The 24,784-nt window shown below is 37.1% G+C and overlaps 1 protein-coding gene across 3 annotated transcripts in view; it reads right to left on the bottom strand.

Annotated features, from left to right (window-relative positions):
• UMAD1 (UBAP1-MVB12-associated (UMA) domain containing 1) overlaps positions 1–24,784 on the bottom strand; it is an 83,570-nt gene that overhangs the window by 14,847 nt on the left and 43,939 nt on the right. For all 3 annotated transcript variants that reach the window (XM_033076403.2, XM_033076421.2, XM_033076411.2), the window contains one exon: positions 4,547–4,632. In XM_033076403.2, the coding sequence (XP_032932294.1) occupies positions 4,547–4,632 (86 nt within the window). The remainder of the gene's footprint in view (positions 1–4,546; positions 4,633–24,784) is intronic.

Here is a 24,784-nt window from a genome sequence, read left to right as displayed (position 1 = left end):
CTTACATACGCAATTAAGAGGAGAGAAAATATGGACCAACATGCTTTAAGGGTTTTATATATGAAAAAGAAGATCTTAGAGTTAATATGACATATGACAAGCAATTAGTCTAACCAGGCCATGACTAGAATTCTACCTTATGAGAGCTTAAAAAAAAAAAGCCAAGCTATGCAGCAACATTTTTGATAGAGGATTTTAGCAAAAGAGAGCAAACTAATCACAAATAATGTATCACAATAATTTTGAATGATAAACCACTTTCTCCAAAGTAAATGTAGGAAATTTAAACTGATGCTACAAATCTAGCCCAGAACACCCTTCTTGAGATCTTAAATATGAGACCCCTGAACCATAAACTAAGAGTCAATAAGTGAACAGAGACATGATCAGTAATAACTCCTTTTCCAATAACTTGTAAAAATAATCCAGACAGACAAACTTCAGGAAAAAAACAGCCAATAATAGGTCTGATAGAAGCAATTAATTTTAATTAAAAAAAAAAATAAAAAGGAATACAAGATAACAGTAATATTATTATTCATGCCCTGGAATTATATCAGCTGATCTGCTATAAAGGATACCCTAAAAGTCTACCAACTTCAGCAATACGTGTTAATTTCACTAGAAGGGTAAAAGAAAATTAAATTATTTTTCCCCTACTCTGTGGATTTCCAGTTCTCCAGTTCTCATCATCTCTTCCTTGATACTTTATATCTCATAGTATTTCTGTCTTTTCAATTGACTCATACATCCCTAACCAGATGTCTAGGAAACTGTTATTTACATCCATGCAGAATCCTCACACAGCAGCTGTATAAAGGATGACTTTATTGAGCCAATGCCAATTCAGACATAAAAAAAATTTTCCTAATTTATTTAGATACTTGACTAAAATGGTGCATACCTCTTTCTATAGGCATAAAATCATAGATAATTTAAAATTTACTTCAGGAACCATGGGCTTTCTATCTGCTGTGTTCTCAGCTTTTAACAGCAAATTATGAAAAGAAAGGGCACTAGAATCATAGCAGAACTATTACAATTCATAAAGAAAAATAAGTCCTAAGATGATAAGAATCACAGCAAGGTATATAATTAGAATGGCTATAAAAACAACATATAAATTAGATAATTATGGATTAAGCAATCCCTTGGGGGATTCTCTCTTGCCCTAGAAAACGTATAACAAGCTCCTTAGATAGAAGGCAATAACTATTAAGTGTTTGAGAGAGAACTAGGACTATAAGGAAAAACAAAAAAAAGACACAGCAAGATAAAAATCCTAATTTAAAATCTAAAGATGGCTTTCATTTTTGGCAGTTTATTTTAATACACTAACTGGTCCAGTATTCCCCCATTAAATCTGCTGACATCTGTTGGATAAAGAGCGCATGTCAGATTATTCAGAAGTGCAAGATCAAATAAACATGAACTGCTTCTTAAGGTGACAGTAGGGAGATACAAAACACTGCAGCGATTACCAGAAATGTAATTTTTTTGTTGTTGTTTCTTACATCAGTATAATAATCCCAGGTGTCCTGGACATCAGACATACAATAATCTTCATAAATCCTAATTCAAAGCCATGCCATCTGCCAAAAATATTTTTTATGTCTCCTAATAGATATGCTACATAATTGCTCTCACAGTAGGGCAAAAATACATGGTTGTACTAATTTGCTTAACCAATGGAAGAGCTCATTATCAAAAATAACCCCACCACATTACTGGGGTTTCTAGCACTCTCCATATATCAAAACTAACCTTTACATTCTGCTATTTTCTATAACCTCAAATTCCCAATGAAAGCAGATAAAGATTGAATTATCTGGAAATTGTATGGAAAATAATGGAAAAATCACAAGCATAAAAAAAATAAAGCCACAGTGTCTCTTTCTATTATGCTTGTGTTGCAGTTAAAATTAGCTTTGTATTTCATGGTCACTAATTTACTAATTTAGCCACTAATAAGACTAATCTAACTTCTTGGCCCTGTAGAGCACAAACCATTTTGGACCCAATCCAGAGAAGCACTTAAATGTGTGTGTGACTTTTAGTTCATGAGCCTGAAGCAACTTCAGAGGGATCAGACATGCTTGATTAGGTCCAGAGCACTCATTACCCTGCTGGACAACACGTCCCTCTAGGACTGACCAGCACCAGGAGATGACCCTCCCAAACCACTGTCCATACTCAATGTATGGGATTGTTCAAAGCAGGAGCTTCTGTCTGAAGCAGAAGACAAAATGTTTGGACTCAAGCTGGCCTTTGAGAACACCCTTCCTCCAAGGAGTTTTTAGCTACCTGCAATTCCTCTAACATGCATGCAATATCCAAACAGCTGAAAACAACACCGACAGTATGGAGGGATGGCAGGGCTTACAAGAGATTCTGTTATATGTTCCTAGCTGCAGGAAGACAATCTTGATGTAAACTTATATTTGTGCATTAGTTTAAATAATTTATACAAGAGTATACAAATATATGCACTTGAAAATTCAATGGTTGTACAGCAAACAAATCCAACAGTACCCAAGAAAATGAGAAATTCCATTACCAAAAAATACTCCAGAAGATAATTTCTTAAAAAAATCAAACGCAACCTAATTTTCCCTTTGCAAATTCATTAACAAACTTCGTTCTTCTTTAAATCACATTTCCAAAATCATTTTCATGTTCCACAAAGTTTATATCTAATAAGTAGTAAGAAAGTTTATATTTAAAAATAAAAGCATGTTTCCAGCAACTGAAATGATGAACTGGTTGATAAACTAAATGCTCTTTTGTTCAGTTCTGCATGACAAATATCAGATGCCACTTTGCAGTAACAACTATATTTTAGCATACTGTTCTATGTTCATCAAAAAATTGTGTTTTAATACTAACAAGGTTATAATTTCAATTGATGTTCTATGTCTCTATGACATATTGGATATGTAATACAATGCTTTTCCAGTTTCTCTAAATTGGTAATGTTCTCCCATGAATTTTCAAAAAGATGCTCACCAGTACAAGGAGGAATATCACTTTTCTAATGGCCAGAATTATTCATTTAATTTCCATAATTCACAATTATTCTACTTAATTATTCTACTTGAGAATTCCTTTGAGTAAATGTGAAATCTAGACTGGAATGAACTGCCTAAATACTACCAAGTCCTGGATCTTAATTTAACTAATTGCAGTCACAAGCCAGTTCATATGAGTATTTTTGTGACATGTATTTTAATGGAAACGTGAAAATAAATCTTTGTTTCATTTTCACTGTAAATATCTGCTATTTTATTTTGAAAACTTTGCTTCTTCTCTCTAACTCATAAAACTTAAAATCTGTGCAAGTTCTTTTCCTGAAATTCCACAAAACTGAACAAACCACTGAGGCTGCAGAAACTGTCAGTTCACCATCCCCAGCAAGAACATCACATTAAGGGAAACTACTTTTGTCCAGTAGGTAAGTACAATATCAATTAATTCTACTGACCAGATCTGCAGAACTTCAGTTGCAAAACACTCTGGCTCAGATGTGCATGGATCTAAAAGTCAGACTAAAACTTTGCAGTTGGTTGGAACTAATTCATACTTTCACGTTATCAGAAGGCAAACTACCCATTACTTATGACGAATTAATGATTTCTGTATAGGAAACAGTTTAAAATTTTAAAATAAAAAGGAAGAGTACAGGCCACACATACACACAAACCACTCTCAGAGACGGAAAAATTATCACACACACCTCTACTATACTAAGGGACTTAGCAATAATGACTATTGAAATGGCATTGAAAAGAGACAGATAGACAGACACTGTTAGTACCAGGGTGACATATGGGGAAAAGAGACAGGATAGGTTAAGCAAAAAAAAAAAGAGTCACCACAAAAAGACAAAAAGTCCAAGCCAAACATCTTCAGTCACCTTGCAAATGTCTAAAACTACATGGCAATGGAAAACAGGCTCATACCTGGAACAAAAACATTTTCAGAATAAGTGGAGAAGAAGATACATGTACATCATATGCAGAAATACTCTAAAAAGCCCTCACCTGTAAACATGTATCAAATAAACCAAAGAAAAAGAAGTTCATATTTAAAGCCACAGAGTAGACAAACAGAAAGGAAACACACAATAGTCTATTATATTCACACATTTACATGTTACTCATAATGGTAGTTGTGGAAAGAGATGCCTTATGTAATATGTGACATTTGCCATCAGTGCTCACCACAATAATGCTTCTATGCAATTCATTAACATTCTAGCTACAGTTTCATGATTGCACAACTCAAGGACAAAAATAAGATACTCAGCAATACCATACAGACCAGCCTTCTACTATTTCCTTTTCAAATCCACAGCAGTGAGTTTGACATTATTGCCATCTAATTAACAGCAGTGCTGCTTTTATGATAGATGACAAGGAAGGCTGAGAGTCACTCAGCCACTGGAAGATGCAAATGTGGTGTAAACATCTTCTGAAGGACATTCATGCTTCTTAAATGAGCTGCTATGGAAGTTTCATTATGTGTACAAAAGGAAAAAGTCTCCTACCTGTGGAGGTTGGCTGTACATTGGTCTGGTCTCTGGAAATGAAGTTTTACCCTTTGAGTCTCTACGCTGATCATCAGCTGTGTCACCTAGCAAAGTAAAAAGAAAACACTTTAAAATCACTGAAATCCTTCTCATTTTACACAGAATAAGAAAACCTCTTCAGTCTTCCTAAAATCAAATTACACCCTGAGAAAGGGGGACTCTGTAGCCACATTTATATATAAATTTTGAACATGAGAGAAAGTGAGAGAACTGAGAAATTTTGAACATAAAGAGAAAAACATTGAGAAGTGATCTGCAAAATCCAGGAACAAATCTGTATCAACTATTTAAAGATAAAAATACTGGGACAAAAGGGAGAAAATAAAAAAGCAGAGCCCTTATGTTTGTGTATTTTGGGACCATTAAGTTCTTGCAATTAATATAAATATATAACATATATATATATAATAAAGGAGATGTATGTGGTGCCAAGGAGATACCAGGTGCACATCCATCACATTCCAATCCAATATCAGAAGCACTGTTGCTCTATCCTGATTTGTAGCCTCATTTCCACACAGTTGATATCTGTGCATGAGTGCAGAAAGAGAGACAAAGCATTCTGAGAAATGGCCTGGTTTTGACTGTATGGGGACAAAGACTGCTTGGCAGGCTGGGCACTAATTTCCTCCCACTGTAGACACGAGGCTACCTCTGTCCAGGATTTCATAGAGAGGACACAATTCAGTTTATCTCAAAAGCTGCAGCTGGTACTGATCCAAAGATGGGCAGATCACAGCAATAAACTAGAGACAAGTTTATTTTCACATTTATTTTTAAGACAGAAGGTACATTAGCAATTCTATTATAAAGGTAGAGGTAGTAAAAAGGAACCCCAAAATCAGAATTTATTTCTCAGATGTTGCAATACAAACATCCACCTATCCTATCTTCTCCAATTTTCTTTGTCAATGGAAGAGTGTACCAGAAGCTGCAAAGATTTTGCAGATTATCTCCTTCTGCTGTTAGTACTCAGTAAATAGTTTGTAAGAGCAGACAACTGAGAAAGATTAAAGATTTCATTACATAATTTTGTTTTTATTTTTATTTGAATTCATACAGCTTTCTGTAATGGCATATTTTGGAAGTCTGTATCTTTAAACAGTCCTGCAGCAACAATTCAAAATGAAAGGGTTTAAGTTAGTGTAGTTTAGCTTCTTTGCTAAACTAGAGGTTTTGCTCCCCTGTTCCATTTTCTCCAGAGGTTTACTTAGAGCCAGTGCACCAGGCAGAACCCTTTGGAAACAGCAGCCAGCTTCTGCCCATGTCCAGTTAGGCTGAAAAGCCAATGACACTCAAGTCCATGCATGTTTGTTCCACACCATCATGGACCCCCAGGTCTAAATGGTCAGATCCCTCAAGTACAATGCAATGTTTGGTAAAGTTTTTATGAAAACAAGCACTAAAATCTAATTTTTGTGTCTGTTTTTAATACCCAAGTATTACTCCTAGCAGTACATGCAGAGAATCATCATCATGTTTTCACGGGCCTTTGATGCCTATTAATTTCATTAAAATCTACACTTTCCAAGACCTTTTCTGGAGTTGAAAGATGCTTCTTAATAAACTAGTATTCATCTACATAAAATACTCCAAAGCACTTGTGTTCACAAGAGCTATTAAAAAAAACAAAGGAGGGTGTGGAAGAACAAAGGAGATGGGATTTCATTCCACTCTCAGTACCTTGAAAAACACAATTTGTAAGTACCTAAAAGATAACGAGGTAAATAACAGCCATGAAAATCACAGAAGTTAAACAATTAGTTTACACATGTAATGAAGTAGAGGCCTGCAAACAAAAATTATTACAAGTCTTGAAAATGCACCCTGCCTCAGGAAGGTGTAAAAATGGTTAACAGATACATGAAGAGGGCAGCAAGGCATATTTTTGGTACACTTGCTGTGAATGAGACTGCAAACAGATTTAAATTGTACCAAATTTAGGCTAGATTAGTTTCTCCAGGAGTAAGGCCACTTCAGCACTTTGAACAACTAACTAAACGGTTTCTCTTAACAGTGTTTAACCTCCAAAGGACTTCAGAGACAGGTTGAAGAAACATCTGTTGTGAATGGTTTCAATCATGACAAGACAAGGAAGATTAATGACCTTTGGTGTTCCGTTCTCGTCCTACATTCCATGATCAGTGAAGGAGCAAAGAATCCACAGCATACCCTTTCCCAAGATCAGGGAGCTTAGCTGTCTGATGAAGACTTGTGAAGGTGCTAGAAGACTGCAGTGAGCTGGACAATGACTCACCAAGTTTGTACGGGCAGAGCTGTGCGGGCAGCTGGTACCAACAGGATGTACTGGGTGAAGTTGTGTGTTTGCATAAACATACTGGAAAAAGTTACAGCAGGGATACAATAAACACAGGAACTAATGTTCTACTCCTTGTCTTTATAAGCCATTCCTAAGAAAGCATTCAGAAATTTTTATATGAAATAAACCACTAAGAAAACACAATTCATGTGTGTTAATGCTATCCAGAATATACATTTTCCCTGTGATTAGCTTTCCTTAAGATGAAAAGAGTCTTGGTTTGTAATCAGGACCAAAAGGTTAAAAATGATCACAAGAAAGAAGAATACAAATAACACATTTAGAGAGAAGTGAAATTTTTTACTCAGAACATTATCATCCAGCTCCCAAAATTCACAAACTCTTAAGGAAGCCAAATTCAGGGATACCTCTAGTGTTTCAAATTGCCTTCGTGAAGCTGCACTTCAATGCAGAGATTTCCTTTGTTAAATAAAAGAGGGAAACAAAAAGGAAACCCCAACATCTTGCCAATTTTTCAGTCATAGGATCCTGCAAAGATAAGCCATGACTTTTATTATTTGAGTTAGTGGAGTTAAAACAGTGATACGCAGCTGACAAAAACCAAGTTGTCTAAAAGATCCAATAGGATGGAATAGTTTTCCAGGTAAATCGGTATTTTCAGTGTACTTCTTTCACTGGTTCCTATCTCAAATATTCAAACAGATTAGCCATCCTTATTTCCACTACCCCAAATAATTAATTAACTGTAACATACCTTCCCAGCTCTATCAATTCCCAACCTATCTAGCTTGCCATAGCTGACTCTTCATGTTTAGCTACCCACAAATTTTTTTTGTCTTCAGCTTGCCTTGGTTTCCCATTGACCTACAGTCAAATCTCTTTCCTTAACTGGAAGTCATAGTTTGTCTTTCCTCTTCAAGCTCAGCCTTTAAAATCCTTCCCTCTGGTCTGGGTTTTTCTCTTCTCCTCTTTAACCCTGCAATCTCCTCTTCAACCCTGCAATCTCCTCTTCCTACCCAGCTACCACTTTGTGAGGAAAGGGAGTAATGCCAAACACCAGAGACAGACATCCATGACAGGACAGACCTCTGGGTGCAGGAACTATGTGGGTTCTTTTGAGCACTTCAAACATCCTGGTTGATAGTTTTTGACTGGGGAAAAAAGCCAAACAATCAAACCACCCCTCCCTCCAAACACTAGGAGAAAACCCCCCAAACAAACCCAAACAAGCTCTCTTACACAATCTTGATGTAAATACGTATACAATCATATTTTTCCCAAACTAAGCAACTGAAATCTGTCCCTGAAGAAAGATCACAAATACATGACCTTAGTGCAAAGGAGGTCCATAAAGTCTTTCATCAGAATTGAAATTCATCAGAACTGCAAATATGTTCATAGAAAAGGGCAGAAGGATCATGGTAATCACCTAGTATAAACTGTAAAAGTATAGGCCATAAGATTTCTTTTAATTTGTTTAAACTAGAGCAACTTTAAAACTGTATTTTAATCAGAAGATAAAATTATTTATTTTTAAAAACACTTAGATTCTGGCCCATATATTCCTTGGTTTAAGCATTGTGCAAATTTCTGTCATAAAACTCCTCTAGAAAATAAATCTAAGTTATATATCAAAAAATGACATATACTGTTTCAAGCCTGTAAGAATTAGAAATGAAGGGCACTTCATACAATGTAATATGGTTTAAATATCAGCAGCATAATCTGTAATATGCAGCATATTACTGGGAAAATTTATCAGGGAAAAAATAATCTTGCTCATTGCTGTAAAATATTCCTTTCCTAAACAATGGGAAAATATTTAAAGTTTGAAAAGCAAGTAGTGGGCGTATTTTTCCTACTGTCCAGATAAGCTTGTATTTCAAATCCTCAGTCTTGGGAGGTTGTTTTTAAGCCTTTTCCAGGCACAAATAATCAGTGGGGCACCAAAAAGGTCAGAAATAAGTTTCTCCTTTCACTAAGCTGATGCGGGATTTACACCAACATTCTCCAAGTTCCACTGGTATCTTTTTCCAAGAACAGCAGCCAGGTGTTCCACAGGAAAGAAATACCTAGTCCAGTCCTCAGTACGTACTAGGTATATCCTGCCTCAGAACTCAGGGGTTTTGGTGTCTTCAGAAATCTGCATTCAGCTGCCTATCTGGACCTCAGCAAACTCTCATATAGAAAGGTTCACCCACAAGTTTGGCTTCTACTCAACAAGGAAGTGGTGTTTCTATTTATACTCTTTCCTCTTCCAGCATTTTGTTAACCTCAAGCTGTGTAGTCTCTTGATCAACAGACAGCATTTAGAAGCCTAGCCCACCCTCAGTTTAATAAATTAAAACCAATTGTAAATGTATTTTAGAGTCTTCTATAATGTATTTTGCCATTTGTCCTGGTCTGTGCAAAACTCCTGTGAGACTCTGAAGCACGTACAACACAGCAAGCAGTAACTAGTTACCAAATACATGGATTTTCAAATGTCACCTTCAGCTTCAAAAGGAAGACAGCTATTTTCCATTATACTTTAGTTAGTTGCTTAACTCTTTGTTGCCTTTCATTATCTTCTATATCCTGCATGGAGATGGCAAGAACAAAGACTATTCTGGCTTCTACTTGGCAGCAAAAGACAAGAAGCTTTATTCTGGTTTCTACTTGGCAGGAAAAGGACAAGAAGTTTTAAGAGAGGATTAGTAAGATCTGAAATTAGGAGAGATTGACTCTGTGGAAGCATCAAAGTTTTACTACAGTTTTTTTACCTCTTACTTACTCATAAATCTTCCCGCTTTCCTGAGATAAGCAAGAAAGGTTAGACACAGCAATTTTAAGTTTCCCTGCTCCAGGATAAGCTAGTGGAACTTCAGGCTTCAGTCCATCAATACTGACAGTGCTTTCCATCTCGGGAGGTATTCAAGTAATATTGTAATTCCCTCTGAATATCTGCATCTCGGGAGTCCCTGTGATGGCACTTCCCTGCAAAGGGGGTTGATAGCACCACTTTTTCAAGTCCTGCTCTCCTCTCAGCCTCAAGGTCTTACAGCAGGGATAAAATGTGTTTCTACTCAGTCTCTTCCAGCCCTGTTTAGTTCTCCAGCACCCACTTCCAGGGTCTCACATCTTCCACTTACAGTTTCTACCCAGTGAGCGAGCTGCAGACTGAACTGGGATGGTTCCAGGGAACCTTGATGGTAGTACCCCAAACCCAGAATTGTGCTGATTTTACGGGATCAAGACAACTAAAAGAGGACAGGGAAGACAGAGTGAAGACCCTCAGAAATCTCCTAATGAGTGCAGAAGCACTGAATGGTTTGGGTTGAAAAGGAAGTTTAAAGATTATATATTCCACCTGAATGGATTGTACCCAATAGGCTGTAAGTAATTTAGCAGTTTCCATTTGTGATCAACAGATCATTAAGTGATCTGAATCAAATAAGGCACTGTCCAGTTGCAGTCCTCTTCAATGGCTCAGATGGGACATTGATGAATAGTTGGCTCCTCCATTTTCTTAAAAGTGGGACTATCACTCTGTCTAGTATTAGTGCTATAAAACTACATATTAATCTTCATTATCTTCCATGTGCACATGGCCAAGACATAATAACCTTATAAGAATATATATAGTTGGCAAAACAATGAAGTCATCCTAGTTTCAGGTCACTTCATCCTGGTTTCATATTAAAGCTTTTCATACCAACAGCAGTTTCATTTCAACAAGCTAATAATATCCCCTAAAAAACCCAATATATCAGCAGAAAGATTCTCCACAGCTGCAGCATCCAGCAAAACAAGAGTTTAAGAGTTTATGCTGCATAAGGGTGAGTGAGAAGGAAGTCTGTGTAAATCCATGCTAAGGCAGAGGTCTGGTAAGTGTTTGGCAGCCTTACGTTGAGTTTCAGTAGTGTATTAAGAGGTTCTGCAAATAAATCTTTGATTGGGAGTAGAATTTAACCATTATCTTCTCTAATTCTCTTGATGAACCACAAGAAAAATCTATATAAACCCTTCAATGAGAATCCTGAAACTGATTTCTTCAAACTTGTAAAAGGCAGGGGGTAACTGGTAAACATTATGGTTTTGCATTTGCCAACATGATGCAACAAGGTTCAGTCCTTTCCCAGTAAAGAAGAACAGAAATCCAGCTACAGCACATGCCATTGAAGATTATGGGAGTGGTACTCTATATTGCCACCCAGTCTGATTTTGGTATCCCATCCTTCTGCAGGCAATCTTAAGGTAGAGTCTCCGTTTTCTTTAAAAATTCTGTCAGGGTCTTCTCAACCTGCATCCCACTGTCAAGATCACAGTGAAACAACAGATTAAAAACTTCCCTATGAAAAATTTTGTTTCGCCAAACAAAAAACTTTTGGAAGATAGCAATTGAAAAACAATATGAGAAGATTAGAGGCTCCTGTAGAGTTTCCATATCCCAAATCTACATATTTTTAAGTTTGCAAAAAGTGTTTTATTTCTATGCTTTTCTATAGTTCCAACTTCTTAAAAGTTCCACTTCTTTCAAAGTTTTCCTGAATCCTAAAACAAAGTATCCTTAGAGTTTAGATCTAATTCCATCTCCAACCACTTCACTGAGGCTAAATCATTGCAACTCCTCCGACCCCCACTGAAAAGGCTCTTTTTTAACAGGTGCCCAACCCTTTCAGAAAGCTGATGAATCCAAAACCAAAGTTTCGTAGCAAGATTTTGGTTGAAAGGAATCCTGGAGATCACACCAGTCCAACTTCCAGTTCAGCACAGGGCTAACTTCAAAGTAAAAGAACTATGTATCTGAGGTTGGCTGAATTTTGAGGCTCCAAAGAACGAGCATCTCTTAGCATCTCTCACCTCTAAGATATATCTATCCCTCCACTGTTTGTAACCTCCAGGTTCACAGTCACATTCAAAGCAAGCTGTAGAACTAATTAGTCCATGAGCCACAATCCCCATGATGAAATGTTATCTTACTTTGGTTTTAGGTTATGAGCCTTTTATGTCAAGCATAAAGAAATGCCAGGAATTAATCTCACTCGGATTTTCTGGTGTGATGCATCCATGGAAGTATTTTCATCCCTTATATGTGCATGCCAGCCTTTCTCAGTAATCCACCACAACACTGAACCCCCTCACCACAGCATATCTTTCCAGAGATCTTGTTTTTCTCTTTTGCTATTTGGAAATTCTACTCTAGAGTTCATTACTTTAGATACTGCCACACCTTTCTTATCAAGTTGTGCTATCAGAGTGAGCAAGTGATGTGACTTACCAGCTACTCAATACAACCTTAGGACTGAAGCAATCAATAATACAGATCCAAGTAAGGGCTTATGACATGTTCAGTCATTTCATAAGGAAAAAGTTGAAAGAAAAGGTAAATAAGAGAAATGTACATCCTCTAAGTCTTGTGACCCAAGATTTGTGCTTATCTGCATGTGTGTGTGCCAGTGCCTCAGGGAAACCTCAAAACTATTCACTGCTCTTCCGATGTTCAACTGATACTGTGTGGATAAGCCCCCAGCACACCTATTTTATGTTGGTATTTATCATGAACATTGGTCCTAAAAAAAAAATCAGCAAATCTGCCTAGAAGGCAGATCAAATAGATCAGATGCCATAGACCAGTTTCTTCATGCGTTGTCACAGTTCTTGACATTCCTAGAGAACCTCTAAATCTTCCTGTTATTCACTTCATTTGTCAGTTAAGCCATTCCACATCAAAACAAATGTAACCTTCCAAGGCTAAGTGAATCACACTTTTCTGGGAAAGAAAAACAATTAATCTACTTTCTCGAAAAGAAAACCTTTATAAACTGATTTGCTCTCTTTTTATTTTAGACATAATTACTCAGTGATACCTGATTGTCACAGTCATCTAGACCAGCTCAATCATCCCACAGAGCAAGTAAATTGTTCTAAGACTAGGAATAAATAAAAAGTCCCTTAAATTTATAGATATTTATGATAGTTTAATGTTAATTCATATAATCTCTATTTCACTCTCAAATCTGCCTACTGGTAGTAGAAGATGTCTACACATAATCCAATTTTGCTGTATCAATAGGCTGTTATGCAACAAGTGCAAAAGAAGCCTCAGTCTGCAATTTTCTTCCAGGATTACAATCTCCCACTAGATCCTATTTGCTTTTCCAAGGGATGGAGATAAAGACAACTTTGTTTCCCTTTATTTGTTCTGTTCCTCTTGCCTAACTTTCTCTTGTTTGCCTTGAGAAAATATGACAGTCACGATCTTCACAATCCTTCCTGTGCTTTCTTGTTTTGCTTGTGAGGATGATAAAAAGTTTAATCTCAAAACAATAGAAGTCTTTACCTCTTCAGTTCCTGATAAATGGCAAAAGGTTTTAGTGAAACATCAGTAATAACAACAAACTCAGAGGAAGACAATAGTGCAAGTCACACAGAGTAGTGTTGGCAAGCAACCTCCCCTTTAACATGTTTTAGCAACATCATTTCCTTATCACTAGTTAATCCAACCTATAAAACTATTTCAAATTACAGGCTCAGTTGTTTTTCAAAGGTAAATTATTATTATAATATTTATTATTATTATCACTATTATTATTATTATTATTATTATTATTATTAATAATAATAATAATAATAATAATAATTTCCCCTTTCCACTATGAAATTAATGTTATTTCAGTATCCTCACTTAACTATGATATTAGGAATCTCTTCCTCCTGTTTTATTCATTATATGGTTCTAAAAGTAATCCTGTTCAGAAAGCAAACAGAACACACTGGAGCCCACTTTGATGAGGACAGAGATTTTCCTAGCACTTAAAAACCAGCTGCATGGTCTGCCTGTTCAGCATCTTGGTTACACTGTACAGCTTGCATTTCAGTAGGTCCAACATGCGTTAAAATTATTTGCCTGTCAAAAACTAAGGTGCTGATAGCCTGATATTTGCATATGAAGATTGCTACATAAATGTAAATTATAATAGGAAACAAACAATGCAAATTTAAGCTGGTTTCCTATGGAATTAGATTTACATGACCAATCTTCTGTCCTTGATAACATAGGAAAACATTATCAAACGTGGTTGAAACTGGCTCAGACATAGAAGATTTGGAGACATTTATAATTTACAGAATATAACCATCTGCAGCTGGATAGTAAAAAGAGACTAAGAGTAATGCCCCAGCTGAAGGAAAAACCCATTGCTCTGTTATTGTTGGCCTGCTTGGTCAATTGGCAAATACTGCTGTGGTTGGTCACTGTGAATGAAGGGAAGGCAAGGGAGGCCACTGTAATAATGCAGGGAAATGCTCAGGGCTGTTCTAGCAGTGCAGAAGGACTAGGAAATCCTCAAGGAGATCCTCAATAAACTATTCCAGGAAACGCTGTGTTTTATTCTCTAGATAGCATTTTGGCTATTTAAAACAAGGAATACTCTTTATATAAAAGGAAGAGGGGAAAAAATCCCATCTAAAAATTTGTAAATCACTCAGTCCATTCATATTAGGGCCACTTATATCTTTGTCCCACAATGCACTGAGATGAACTCATGCTCACATATGGCCTTATCCCAATAACCAGCCTTCAAGTGAGAAGCTGTCTGCAACATTCACTTTAATTTTGAACCTCTTGTCATATCTTCTAGAAACTCTGAAAGTATTAGAAAGCTGAGTTAATACTTCATGGGAGAAAATTCGAAATAGGACAGAACACTCATTTAAGGTACCTTTTATGTAGCATAGTTACTCCAAAGTAACAAACATTTCATACCCAAGTGCTACTATCCTCTCAGAAGTGTAGAAACCCCACTAATTCTGAAACAAAGTTAAGCCGAATTAATTTAAAACACAAAGACCACACACAAAGTTACATAGATACCCTGAAACACACTTAGGTCTTCATGCCACACAGGCACAATACAACTGATGCAGAAAGTTAAACCACAATACCTACGATTCTATTAGAAGGCTTACAAATACTGTAGTTCAAAAAATATTGCCTCCCCACTTTTATTTTTGAAGCTACTTTATAGACAGCAGCCTGGAAAAATCTTATGTCACTGACTACATAATGTCAATTCTGAGCAGAAAACCTTATGATACAACCACTGCTTTTGCATTTCTGAAGCATGCTTACAGATTATTTTTTGAACAGCATGGATTTTTTTTCTCTAAAAAGTATAAATTCTCTGCATTTTTTGTAGTGACAGTCACAACTTTATAAACACACCTAAAATGGATACAGAGAGGCTTGGAGTATTTTTCAAAAGGAAAGCCTACATGCTAAAGCAATCTCAACAGATTGTTCAATAACAAAGTATCTCTGCCTCCATAACTCCTTGAAAAACTACTTTTGACTTACACAGTTAATTCCGTTGTATTAGTATCATCTTCTGATCTCAGGCTTACAAAGGGATCTAAAACTAATCAGCCAAGTCTCCTCACAAACTAAAACATAAATCCATTTAACATGTCCTCAGAAAGGACAAGAACCTGCATAGCAGCTGAATTTTGGATAATACCTCTGTCATGAACAACCAGCTCCACACTGATGATTAAAGGACTACCTATTTTTATTTATTTATTTATTTTGAGCACACAGGTCAATAATGTGGATTAACTAGGATTAAAGTGTTATTTTCTGATTATTTTTGTGCTTTAAGCTGGTTTAGTATTTCTAGGAACTTTATTCTAAAGCCAGATTTGTAGAAGAAACTATACCACCGAACTTCTGGATTACTCTTGACTTGTGTGTAAACAAAATGGAAATGTTCATTTCAACACATCGCTGCTAGATTCCTTAGTTATAAAGGCAACAACATAAGTAGTATTAAATACTCACAGATTTTCAGTATTTCTGGCTTCATTACTTTAAAACCTTTCTAACTATTCAATTCAAACATAGTAGTGCAGATCTGTTAGGGAAAAAATTATTTATCATCACAAAAAAGAACTAGAATCATTCTTTAAAAGTATAAAAGGAACAGGGCAGAAGTTATTTTGGGGAGGAAAAAAAGAGATGAATAAAAATTCCTAAACAGAGGAATTTGCTTTACGAAGTCTAAAAAAGCCCTATCACATTAAAATATCCATTTACAAAGATATAAGAGCAACAGATGTAAAAGTCCAGCTGATACATTTTTGGCTGTATCATTCAGTGAAATGCCCAAATGTTTGCACGTACACCAAAAAGTGACATTAACACTGCCCACAAAGCAAAGGCAAGAAACTCATAATAATTGGGCAGTCTTGAATAATTAATTTTAAAGAAAAATCTGCCAGGACTTTGTACCATATCCTTTTATTTGTGGAGTAAATTAAGAAAGGTCAGAGTAGCTGTTTTATTATCACATGTTCATGGTGCGAAACTGAGGGCTACAAATGCTTATGTTATGTTATGCCTGCACTGTAAATCAGTGCCTTCCCTAAACTCTGCACGGAAATTGAATTTTCTAGCTGAATATTAAACAATTTAATTTGTAAAAAACCAAAGCCAAAACACTCATATAGGATCATGCCAGCTTCAACAGCACAAAGGCAAATGGGCAGTTTTGGAAAATGAGTATTTCTTTTTTTCTGAGATGGCAATCACCCACCTACTTCTGCAGAGGCCCTGGGGAGCTGAAAGGGATTTCAAGCTCTGCAGGTAAAGTTTCAGTGGAACTCCAGGCTTATGGGCACTTAAGATCCATGGTGATGTGTAAACTACATCAACACGACTACCAGATCTTCTGATAAAAACTTCACTATGTTCAAAGCCGAAGGACCATACTCTGCCTCGGGCTTTCAAGCTTGCAATCCTCCATAGACAAGAAGTACAAGAGTTTTTGAGTTCCTCCCAATGCAACAGGCAAATTGTCCCAGAAACTAAAGTACAAAGTTTTCCAGGTTCTGTGGTTCCTTATTCACTTGCTCAACATCAAGTTCCCAGACAGGTCCGCCCTGCACAAGTAATTTTTCAGCAGAACTTTTTCATGCAATAACACGATTAGAATAGAATAAGTATCTGTTTCAAAACGCAGCACACTGAAAACAGACAAGGCCACCCTACAAAAAACAAACTGCGTACAGCTGGTAACTCCCTTCTGGCTACTATTTGAAGAACTGTCAGTCAACCTGTAGTGTGAACATTATTACCTAAGGGTGAGCTTTCACAACATGGCTGAGTCAGGCTAACAGCTCAGCGCTGCCAAAAGGAGCAGTCCTGCCTCTCCTTTCAGCATGGGTGCTCCTGCTCTTTCCTTTGTGGTGGCCTACAAATTCTCTCAAGTGCTTGTGAGCCACCTGAGCTCACTGAACTGGCTAACAAGAAAGACAAACATGTACTCCCTACTTTGCTGGGTTAGTATTCTGCTAATTTCATGGGCTAAATCAGAGACATTAAATGAGCTGGCAGAGCTGGCTCACGGGTGATGGAAAGTAATCCTGTTTCCAGGAGCAAGAAGCAGAGTGACTCTTTCTTCAGACTGTTAAGCTGCCCTGTGGAAATACACCCTATTGTAGAATCAGTCTTGCTTTCCATCATGAAAAAACAGGAGGCAATATTTCAGACCTAAATGTTGTCTTCACTCCAGACACAAGACAAATCAACATGGAAAGTTTCAAAGGTGTGCTAGACCTCACATATCAAAAACACGAAGGTTTAAAACACAGTAAAAAACCCCAAACAAGTTGTTACAGTAGGAAATGTTAATTTTTGTTATTACCAGTAGGCTGTAAGAAACTTAAGAATAATACAAAATTCCTAGTTCTCCTCCTTTTCTTCCTAAGGGTTCAAAAGTGCAACTTTCTGTCTTTTGCTTTCTCCTCATGAGAAAGTTGCATTCATTTTCACTCCATCACCCCCCGGAATCAGAAAATGAGCACTTTAACTACACAATATTGCACCGCTGTGTTGAAGGAGCCCTCTGTGGATGTGAACAGTATCAGTCTGGATGACAGCTCTTTCGGGACTTCCATAGACTGGTTTGAAAAAATACCACGGATAAAGTACAGTAATTTCACGACTATAAGGTGCATCCTTTTGACTAAAATTTTGATCGAAACCCAGAAGTGCGCCTTATAATCCGGTGCGCCTTATATATGGACAAAGTTCAGAAATTTGCCAACCCAGAAGTGCGAGCCGTGAGGCGCGGCAGCCCCACAGGAGCCCTGAGCCACGAGGTGTGGCAGCCGTGGGAGCCGAGCCACGAGCCGAGCCGCGCTAGCCAGCGCCAGGGGTGTGCGGGAGTGCCAGGGCCCGCGGCACAGGGAGGGCACCTGGGGCTGTGTTTAAAGGCTATGCCAATCTGTGAAAAATGTTTGCAAATTGAGCACCTGCCAGTAAACTCCATGATCGTGCGATTCCATTACTAATTCGTTACTTTGTTGCGCACAGATCCTCGCTGCAAAAAAAAAAAGTGTGCCTGATAGTCTGATGCACCTTATATATGGACAAAGTTCAGAAATTTGCTGACACCCGGAAGCGCGCCTTATACTTGTGTAATTTTAAGAAAAATCTGCAGCCTGGCTTGGTCAATGCAAAGAATCCATCCAAGCATTTAATTTTCTTGTAGGTATTAAAAAAGTAGGTGAGGTCATACAATTTTTGTAAATTCTATTTAAGATGCACTGACCTGAACCCTGAACATGAAGAATTTTGTGAAGATGAGACCTGAAACATTCATATTGATATCCTTTCCCATTCCTAGCCATGCTCCTTATCCCCTCCTGCCTGAACTCAGTACTCAGAGAAAGCACAGACCAACAATGTCACCCTCATGTCTCCCTACAAACCAAGCCAATGAACCAACCAACCATCCTATGCACAAAGGGCTGTGTTACCACATACTGATTCAACTGGCTGCAAATTGGCAGATGATATTCTAGGTCACAAAGACCTGTACTCCTGTATCTGATAGGCAGTTGCTATAGTACATTAATGATTTTTCACAAAACAAGAGAGAATTAATTTCCATTAGGCAGTTACTGCTTTATGTGTACTCTACTCAGAAACATGTCCTATATTCAGATCACATTGCAATTTGCCCTCAATCATCTTGCAGCCTGATATGTAGAGAAAACTAGAAGGACAAAAAAATCCAGGGCTATAAACAACATGGCAGCCTTTTCTTCCACACAGACACAGCTTCTGTCTGGAAGATACCTGATTTCATATCTTCTTTCATACCTCCTTCATAACTCCTTTAAGGTGAGGACAAGAGATTTAGTGCCTGGAGTTTTACACACACAAACACTGCAAGAGGGCAGAAAATGTACGTGGTTGACAAATGCTGCCAAAATTCGTGACCTGTCTTTCCTCTCCACTCTGAGTGGTTCACTCCTGCCATTCCCCTCATCCATTTTGAGCATAGTCTGGCTCCTTAGGGTGTCCACTCCTCTCTCTAAACCACAGGAACCATTGCTGCTGGGTGAATTTGCTCACACCTTAGTCCTGGTTCCAGACCTGATTCCAGAGCTGGCTCCCTATCGGATATCTGAGCAATGAGACACTCAGAGCCAATTGAGCAGCGCAAACGACCAAGGATGCATTTCCGTCCATACCTCCCACTTTTGTCTTCCCTCTTGCCACACCTGCTCCATCACTCAAGCCCTTTGAACCAATTCACCTTACTAGAACAGCATAACACTAACCCAGAAGAATGCCTAAAAAATTGGAGAAAAATTAAATAGCAAAAGAGTAGACTCTGAAGCAGGACAAAGGGACTGGCTCTCCTTCAGTGTGACAAAAGATCAGCCCAGCTACATACAGAGCTAGTCTAAGACAGGGTGATTTTCTCAACAGAGCAACTATTTGTGCATGCAATATGATCAGTCATGTTTAATTGTTGCCTGAATAAAAGTGATGTTGTGTGAGACCACGAGAGCTCATCTAATCACTCACCACTACTAAGAAAGGGAATTTCTGTTCCCCTCACTCAAAGGCCTTTCCCTTGCACTGACTCTGACAAAAAATAAACTTTCTGCTTATAAGTCCATCTTTTTCTGGGAATTGAGCCAACTGACAAAGTCCTGCAAACACCAGAGCTGGATTAAAGTAAGATTCACTGAAGTGGAGGAAAGTAGCACCTTTGCTTTTGGGTGGTGGTAAACTGATAAAACCTAGATTTTCCTCATTTGCAAAACCACTACTGGCCAAAACACTCCCAAGTGAGTAAGATCAGAAATGGAAGAAGACAGCATACAGGATTTTGCCTTTGAGATATCCCACACTACTTAACTTTAAAACTGTAGTTAGCAAAAACAGACTTTGAGTTACTGTTCTGCCCCAAAGGGATTAAATAGGAACAAAAGCCTGAAAAACAACCAGTCTCACACTTTCTAAGCAACTTGGAGGTTAAAAGACTGTGCCTATTGTTTGTCAAAATGCAGGTGTAGTGTACAAATGCAGAGAATGTTTTGGAGCTAACTTATTGTGAAAGGGGAATAGCTGCAACATAGATCTCTAATTTAGGAGATGAGGCTCCCCACAAAGGTACTGCTAGCAGGCTTTCCCAAAAGGTGCCCAGGAGGCACCTATGTTAAACACCTGCTCCATATGCAGTGAATGAATTGGAAAAATTGCTCTCAGATGAAGACATTTGAAGTCAAACGCTCCTATAAACAACCTAACTGATCCTCCAATACAGAGGTTACATTAAACCTGGGCAGCTGATCTGAAAGTTTGCCATCAGAAGAAAAGCTCTGCTACAATACATAGTTTCAGATATGGGATGTAAGCATGACTCTCAGATCACCCCAGCAACTGCAGAGATTTGAGAGGGAAGAAAAGGCTCTGGCACCTGTTGAAAGAAGGTCTAAGAGAAGTTTTCTGAGGATGTCTTGCTGGAATTTGTTTCTAAATTACTAAAAAACATTGTAAAAAGTAACTGGACTACAAGTGTATCCTGAAGGATAATTTCTTTTTCCCTACCTGCTTCTACAATCAATTTACAATTGCAGTTGTAATCAAAAGTAATGAAAATACAATACATCTCTGAATTAGTGGATCTTTATTACTGTCCCAGAATTCCAAATTAAAAGCTCAGGACAGACCACAGAAACATTATCACTGCATAAATAGTCAACCAAACTTTTTCAAAACTTTGTCACAAGAGTCCTGGAATTTAAAAAAGGGGCTCTCAGTTGCACAGATATGACTGTAATTACTTTCTTTCACCATCTCACTTCTAATGCTTGGGTGTCAGGTGAGTATATCCAAAGCTCAAATCCCCAGCAGCACACCAGAGAACAGATTCAGAAAACAACCTGACCACCTTTTGATCTATCACGGGTGAGCTTAAAACATCCCTACCACCGCTCTCAGTGTTCTCAGGGGTCCAGTAGGAAAACAGGATTATTTCTGAGCTCAGCCCACATGGCAGGGATTTATCTACCTGTATTAACCTGAGACCAGGCTGTTCTCCTCTGAGGTCTGCATTACCTACAATCCTCATAGCTTGCTTCCCACAAAAATAAGTGTCATTTGTGCTAATTGGTGCTAAGTGAACCAGAAATGAGAGAATGGCAGGGATCCAGCTGACTCATTAATACCAGCGTAACGGATTAACCCTTTTACATTGTCTTCCCACCCCCCCCAATTAGTCAGCATCAAAGAGGTTTGAGACTGCACACACTGGAAACATAAAATGGGACAAAGTGTTTGAAAACAAAGGAGGACATCTAGGAGCAACATCATATTCTGCCACAAGGCCCCTTATTTTCATATTACTTGGGAATGTTGTTGGTTTTTTTTTTTAAAGTTAAGCTACGCTTTATTTTAAAAGCAGCAAGGAAATGAAATAGCCTTTCTGAAGAAAGTGAAACATTCTGATATGTATAATAAATCCATAGCAAACTTGTCACGTAAATGGAAAGTGTATAGTTCAGCATGAAACATACAACTACCCACTCCAAGTTCAAAATAGTTATTAACTGTGACCATAAAATTACTACAAAATGTTAAAACTTTCTTTTAACATATGGGCAGCACTTTTTGATTTGTGCTGTGAAGCAAGGTATTTTTGACTTAGTTAAACTTCTATTTAGAAAAAACCCTTCTAAAACAAACTGTCAGTCTGAGGTTTTACATTATACAAGATGGAGCACTTATTTTCACAATACTTACCTGCTTGAACAAGTTTTTCTAAATGTGTGACCACCACCAAAGATTAATGACTCCTCTCTATATGTCCAGTGGCTTCATATTCCATTTGATAAAATACATGCATCTTCATTTCTTATAATAAGCATCTGTATGAATGTGTGACATGCATACCTGCATTTTGACAAACAACAGGTCCCAGACAAATTTAAGAAAGAGACCTTAAATACATTTGCAATGATGTTTTCAGAAAATTGTAGCATTTCTCATTATGCAGTTATATACACACTTCACCAAAACTTGGATTGCTCTACTGTATAACTTGAATGCTAATGCTGAAGATTTAAACCCTGGTTTATGCAATATATGCAAGAACATCACTATGCATAAAATGTTTCACCACGTAGTAAATTCTTGCCTGTATAAAAGCTTCTCATCCTTTTAAAAATTCAGTTACAGTTTAGTGAATATGCTGCTTTTAAGACATCCATCCAGCATTTATATTTGCTTCACATAGTGTGTCTCAATTATACTACAGCTGTCTCTCAGGGCAGAGCTGGCCATCTCCATCATGAACAACCACCACAGAATCTGAAGTTCTTGATTAAAAAGCAAATGGTTTTGTGAGCCAAGCTAAAACTACTGCAGCTGCTCCATTTCACAAACCAGGCGCCATTCAGCTGGGAAGAATGGCACCGACTCTGAATTGTTCTTCCTGAGAGTTTTCACAATAAAAACAAACCACACTACTTCCAAATTTTAAAAGACTAGGGGGAAAAAAAAAAAAAGTCTTCACTATTCTGGAAACAAGTGTTTTCTTTTTACTTAGAGCTTTTGATTTCTACATCAATGTTCCTCTATGAATAAAAAAACAAAACTAAAGCCAACCCCTCCCCCAGGCATGCACACACCACACGGCTTCCTGGAGATGCTTTTAATGACCATCTACAGCAAGTCTGCAGATGTATTAAACAGAAATTGCAACGCTTAACTTTAAAACAACTCCAACAACCCAAGTTACTGCTCATTGATTGATCACTACTGATGCTGCTAAATATCATATTCAGTGACAGGATAAGGAATGGAAGTAATAACAATAACAACAAAAATTATTATTTTTTATATACATTTAAAAAATTATTAGAAATTGTGATTTCTTTCATCAAGACAAAGTATCAATCAACTCCTGATCACTTCTTCTCCAAGAAATGTATTTCTCTACAAAATATGAAATAAAATCATCTTATTGAAGGGAAGTTGCAGCAAATGAAGTCGTAATATGTATTTTGAATAAAAGCCAGGTTTATTACAAATGATGATGTGCAACCTCTGTATGTGTCACCTCATTTTTTAGGTAACCACAACAAAATGTAAGTGTTGATAACAAAAAAAAATCCCAATAAGACACCCAAAACATACTTACAGAAATGCTGAAATACAATTTTTTTCTTCTTTATTGAAACTACTCTAATGAAAATATCAGAACCAAAACCATTACATAGGTTTCCTACAATATCCTAACACTTTCTTGGTGGTCAGGGCAGGAAACACTTTGCACCTCAGGGACAGTGAATGTTTAGTCAGATTTTTGGGGTTTAGTTATTTGGCTACATTAAAGCTATTTGATGTGCTGGCCAGAAATAAAGTTGATGTAGCTAAAAACTGCTCCTATTTTATTGAAATGAAAATATTTGGTAGTCCTCAAGCCAATATTGACTGACTGATGCAAAAATGAGAACCAACTCCTTCAAGTTGCTTAAATTCACTCATTTCCAAGTAATGGAAAAAAAACCTGTGTTGCTTTAAGGATTTTTCTTTAAAATATTGTCTATTGCTTTCCTATGACATTTCCATTTATTTTGCCTTTACCAATATTCTACTTGAGCCAGATTAGAAACACCAGGCTAAGGACAGATCAGATATTAAAAAAGGCTTCACTATATTTCAATTTTTAGCACATAAAAAGAGTAAAACCCCAAAACTTAGTCTACCTATTCATTCTACTTTTGGAAGCTGGAAAAGATTTGATTTTGTGTTGCAAATCAGTGAGGGATTTAAGGTTAATGTGTGTTTCAGGCTACACATATCACTGCAACATTTTTAGAATGATTACAAGCAAATTTTAAACATTCGTTGAATTTTTAAAATGAAGTCTGAATGTAATAACTCAGAGTAACGATCTAACAAGACTGAATAAATCTTGAGTATATCTTTAAAAGTATCTCAGTATTTTAAGAACTTGATAGATTTGACCTTACAAGTCAAGACACTCTATATGAAATGGTTAACAGATTTGTAAATTATTTTTAGAGGATTTTTTAAAAGTTAGTTCTGTAAACAAAAAAAGGGCACCCTCAAAGATGAGACCAAGTAAAAGTTTATATACAAATTAGAGTTACTGATTTCAATGGGAACACTACTTTCACTTTCAAAACTTTATATTTCACAGTACAGAACTGATTTGTTTGGGGCTGTTTTGATTGTTTGTGGTTTTGTTTATTTTGTTTATTTGTTTTTGCTATGTTTTTCTTTAGACAAGTCCTGGTTCCTGTCACAAAGTTATTGTATCGCTTCCAAGCTGTTTGGCTTTTGGGTTTGTTTTGTTTCTTTTTTTCCAAGTCTTCAAGGCAGTCGAATTCAGCACAATTCTCCAGCTTCTTGAAGCAAAACTATTTGTTTCATTTTGTAGGTTACTCCTTAGTACCTGACCAGCTTATGTTCACTTTGGTAAGACTGAATATAAGATAGCATATTTATAGGAGCAAAAGTCAACAGCTTGAATTTACATTTTATTTTTTATGTGTTTCCAGCTTTCAGTTTTGTTACTTGAGAACAGAGAAGTCACAGACTGTCTGGA

This window comes from Catharus ustulatus, chromosome 1, assembly GCF_009819885.2.
Source record: "Catharus ustulatus isolate bCatUst1 chromosome 1, bCatUst1.pri.v2, whole genome shotgun sequence".
Classification (NCBI taxonomy): domain Eukaryota; kingdom Metazoa; phylum Chordata; class Aves; order Passeriformes; family Turdidae; genus Catharus; species Catharus ustulatus.
This window is presented reverse-complemented; position numbering and strand designations above follow the sequence as displayed.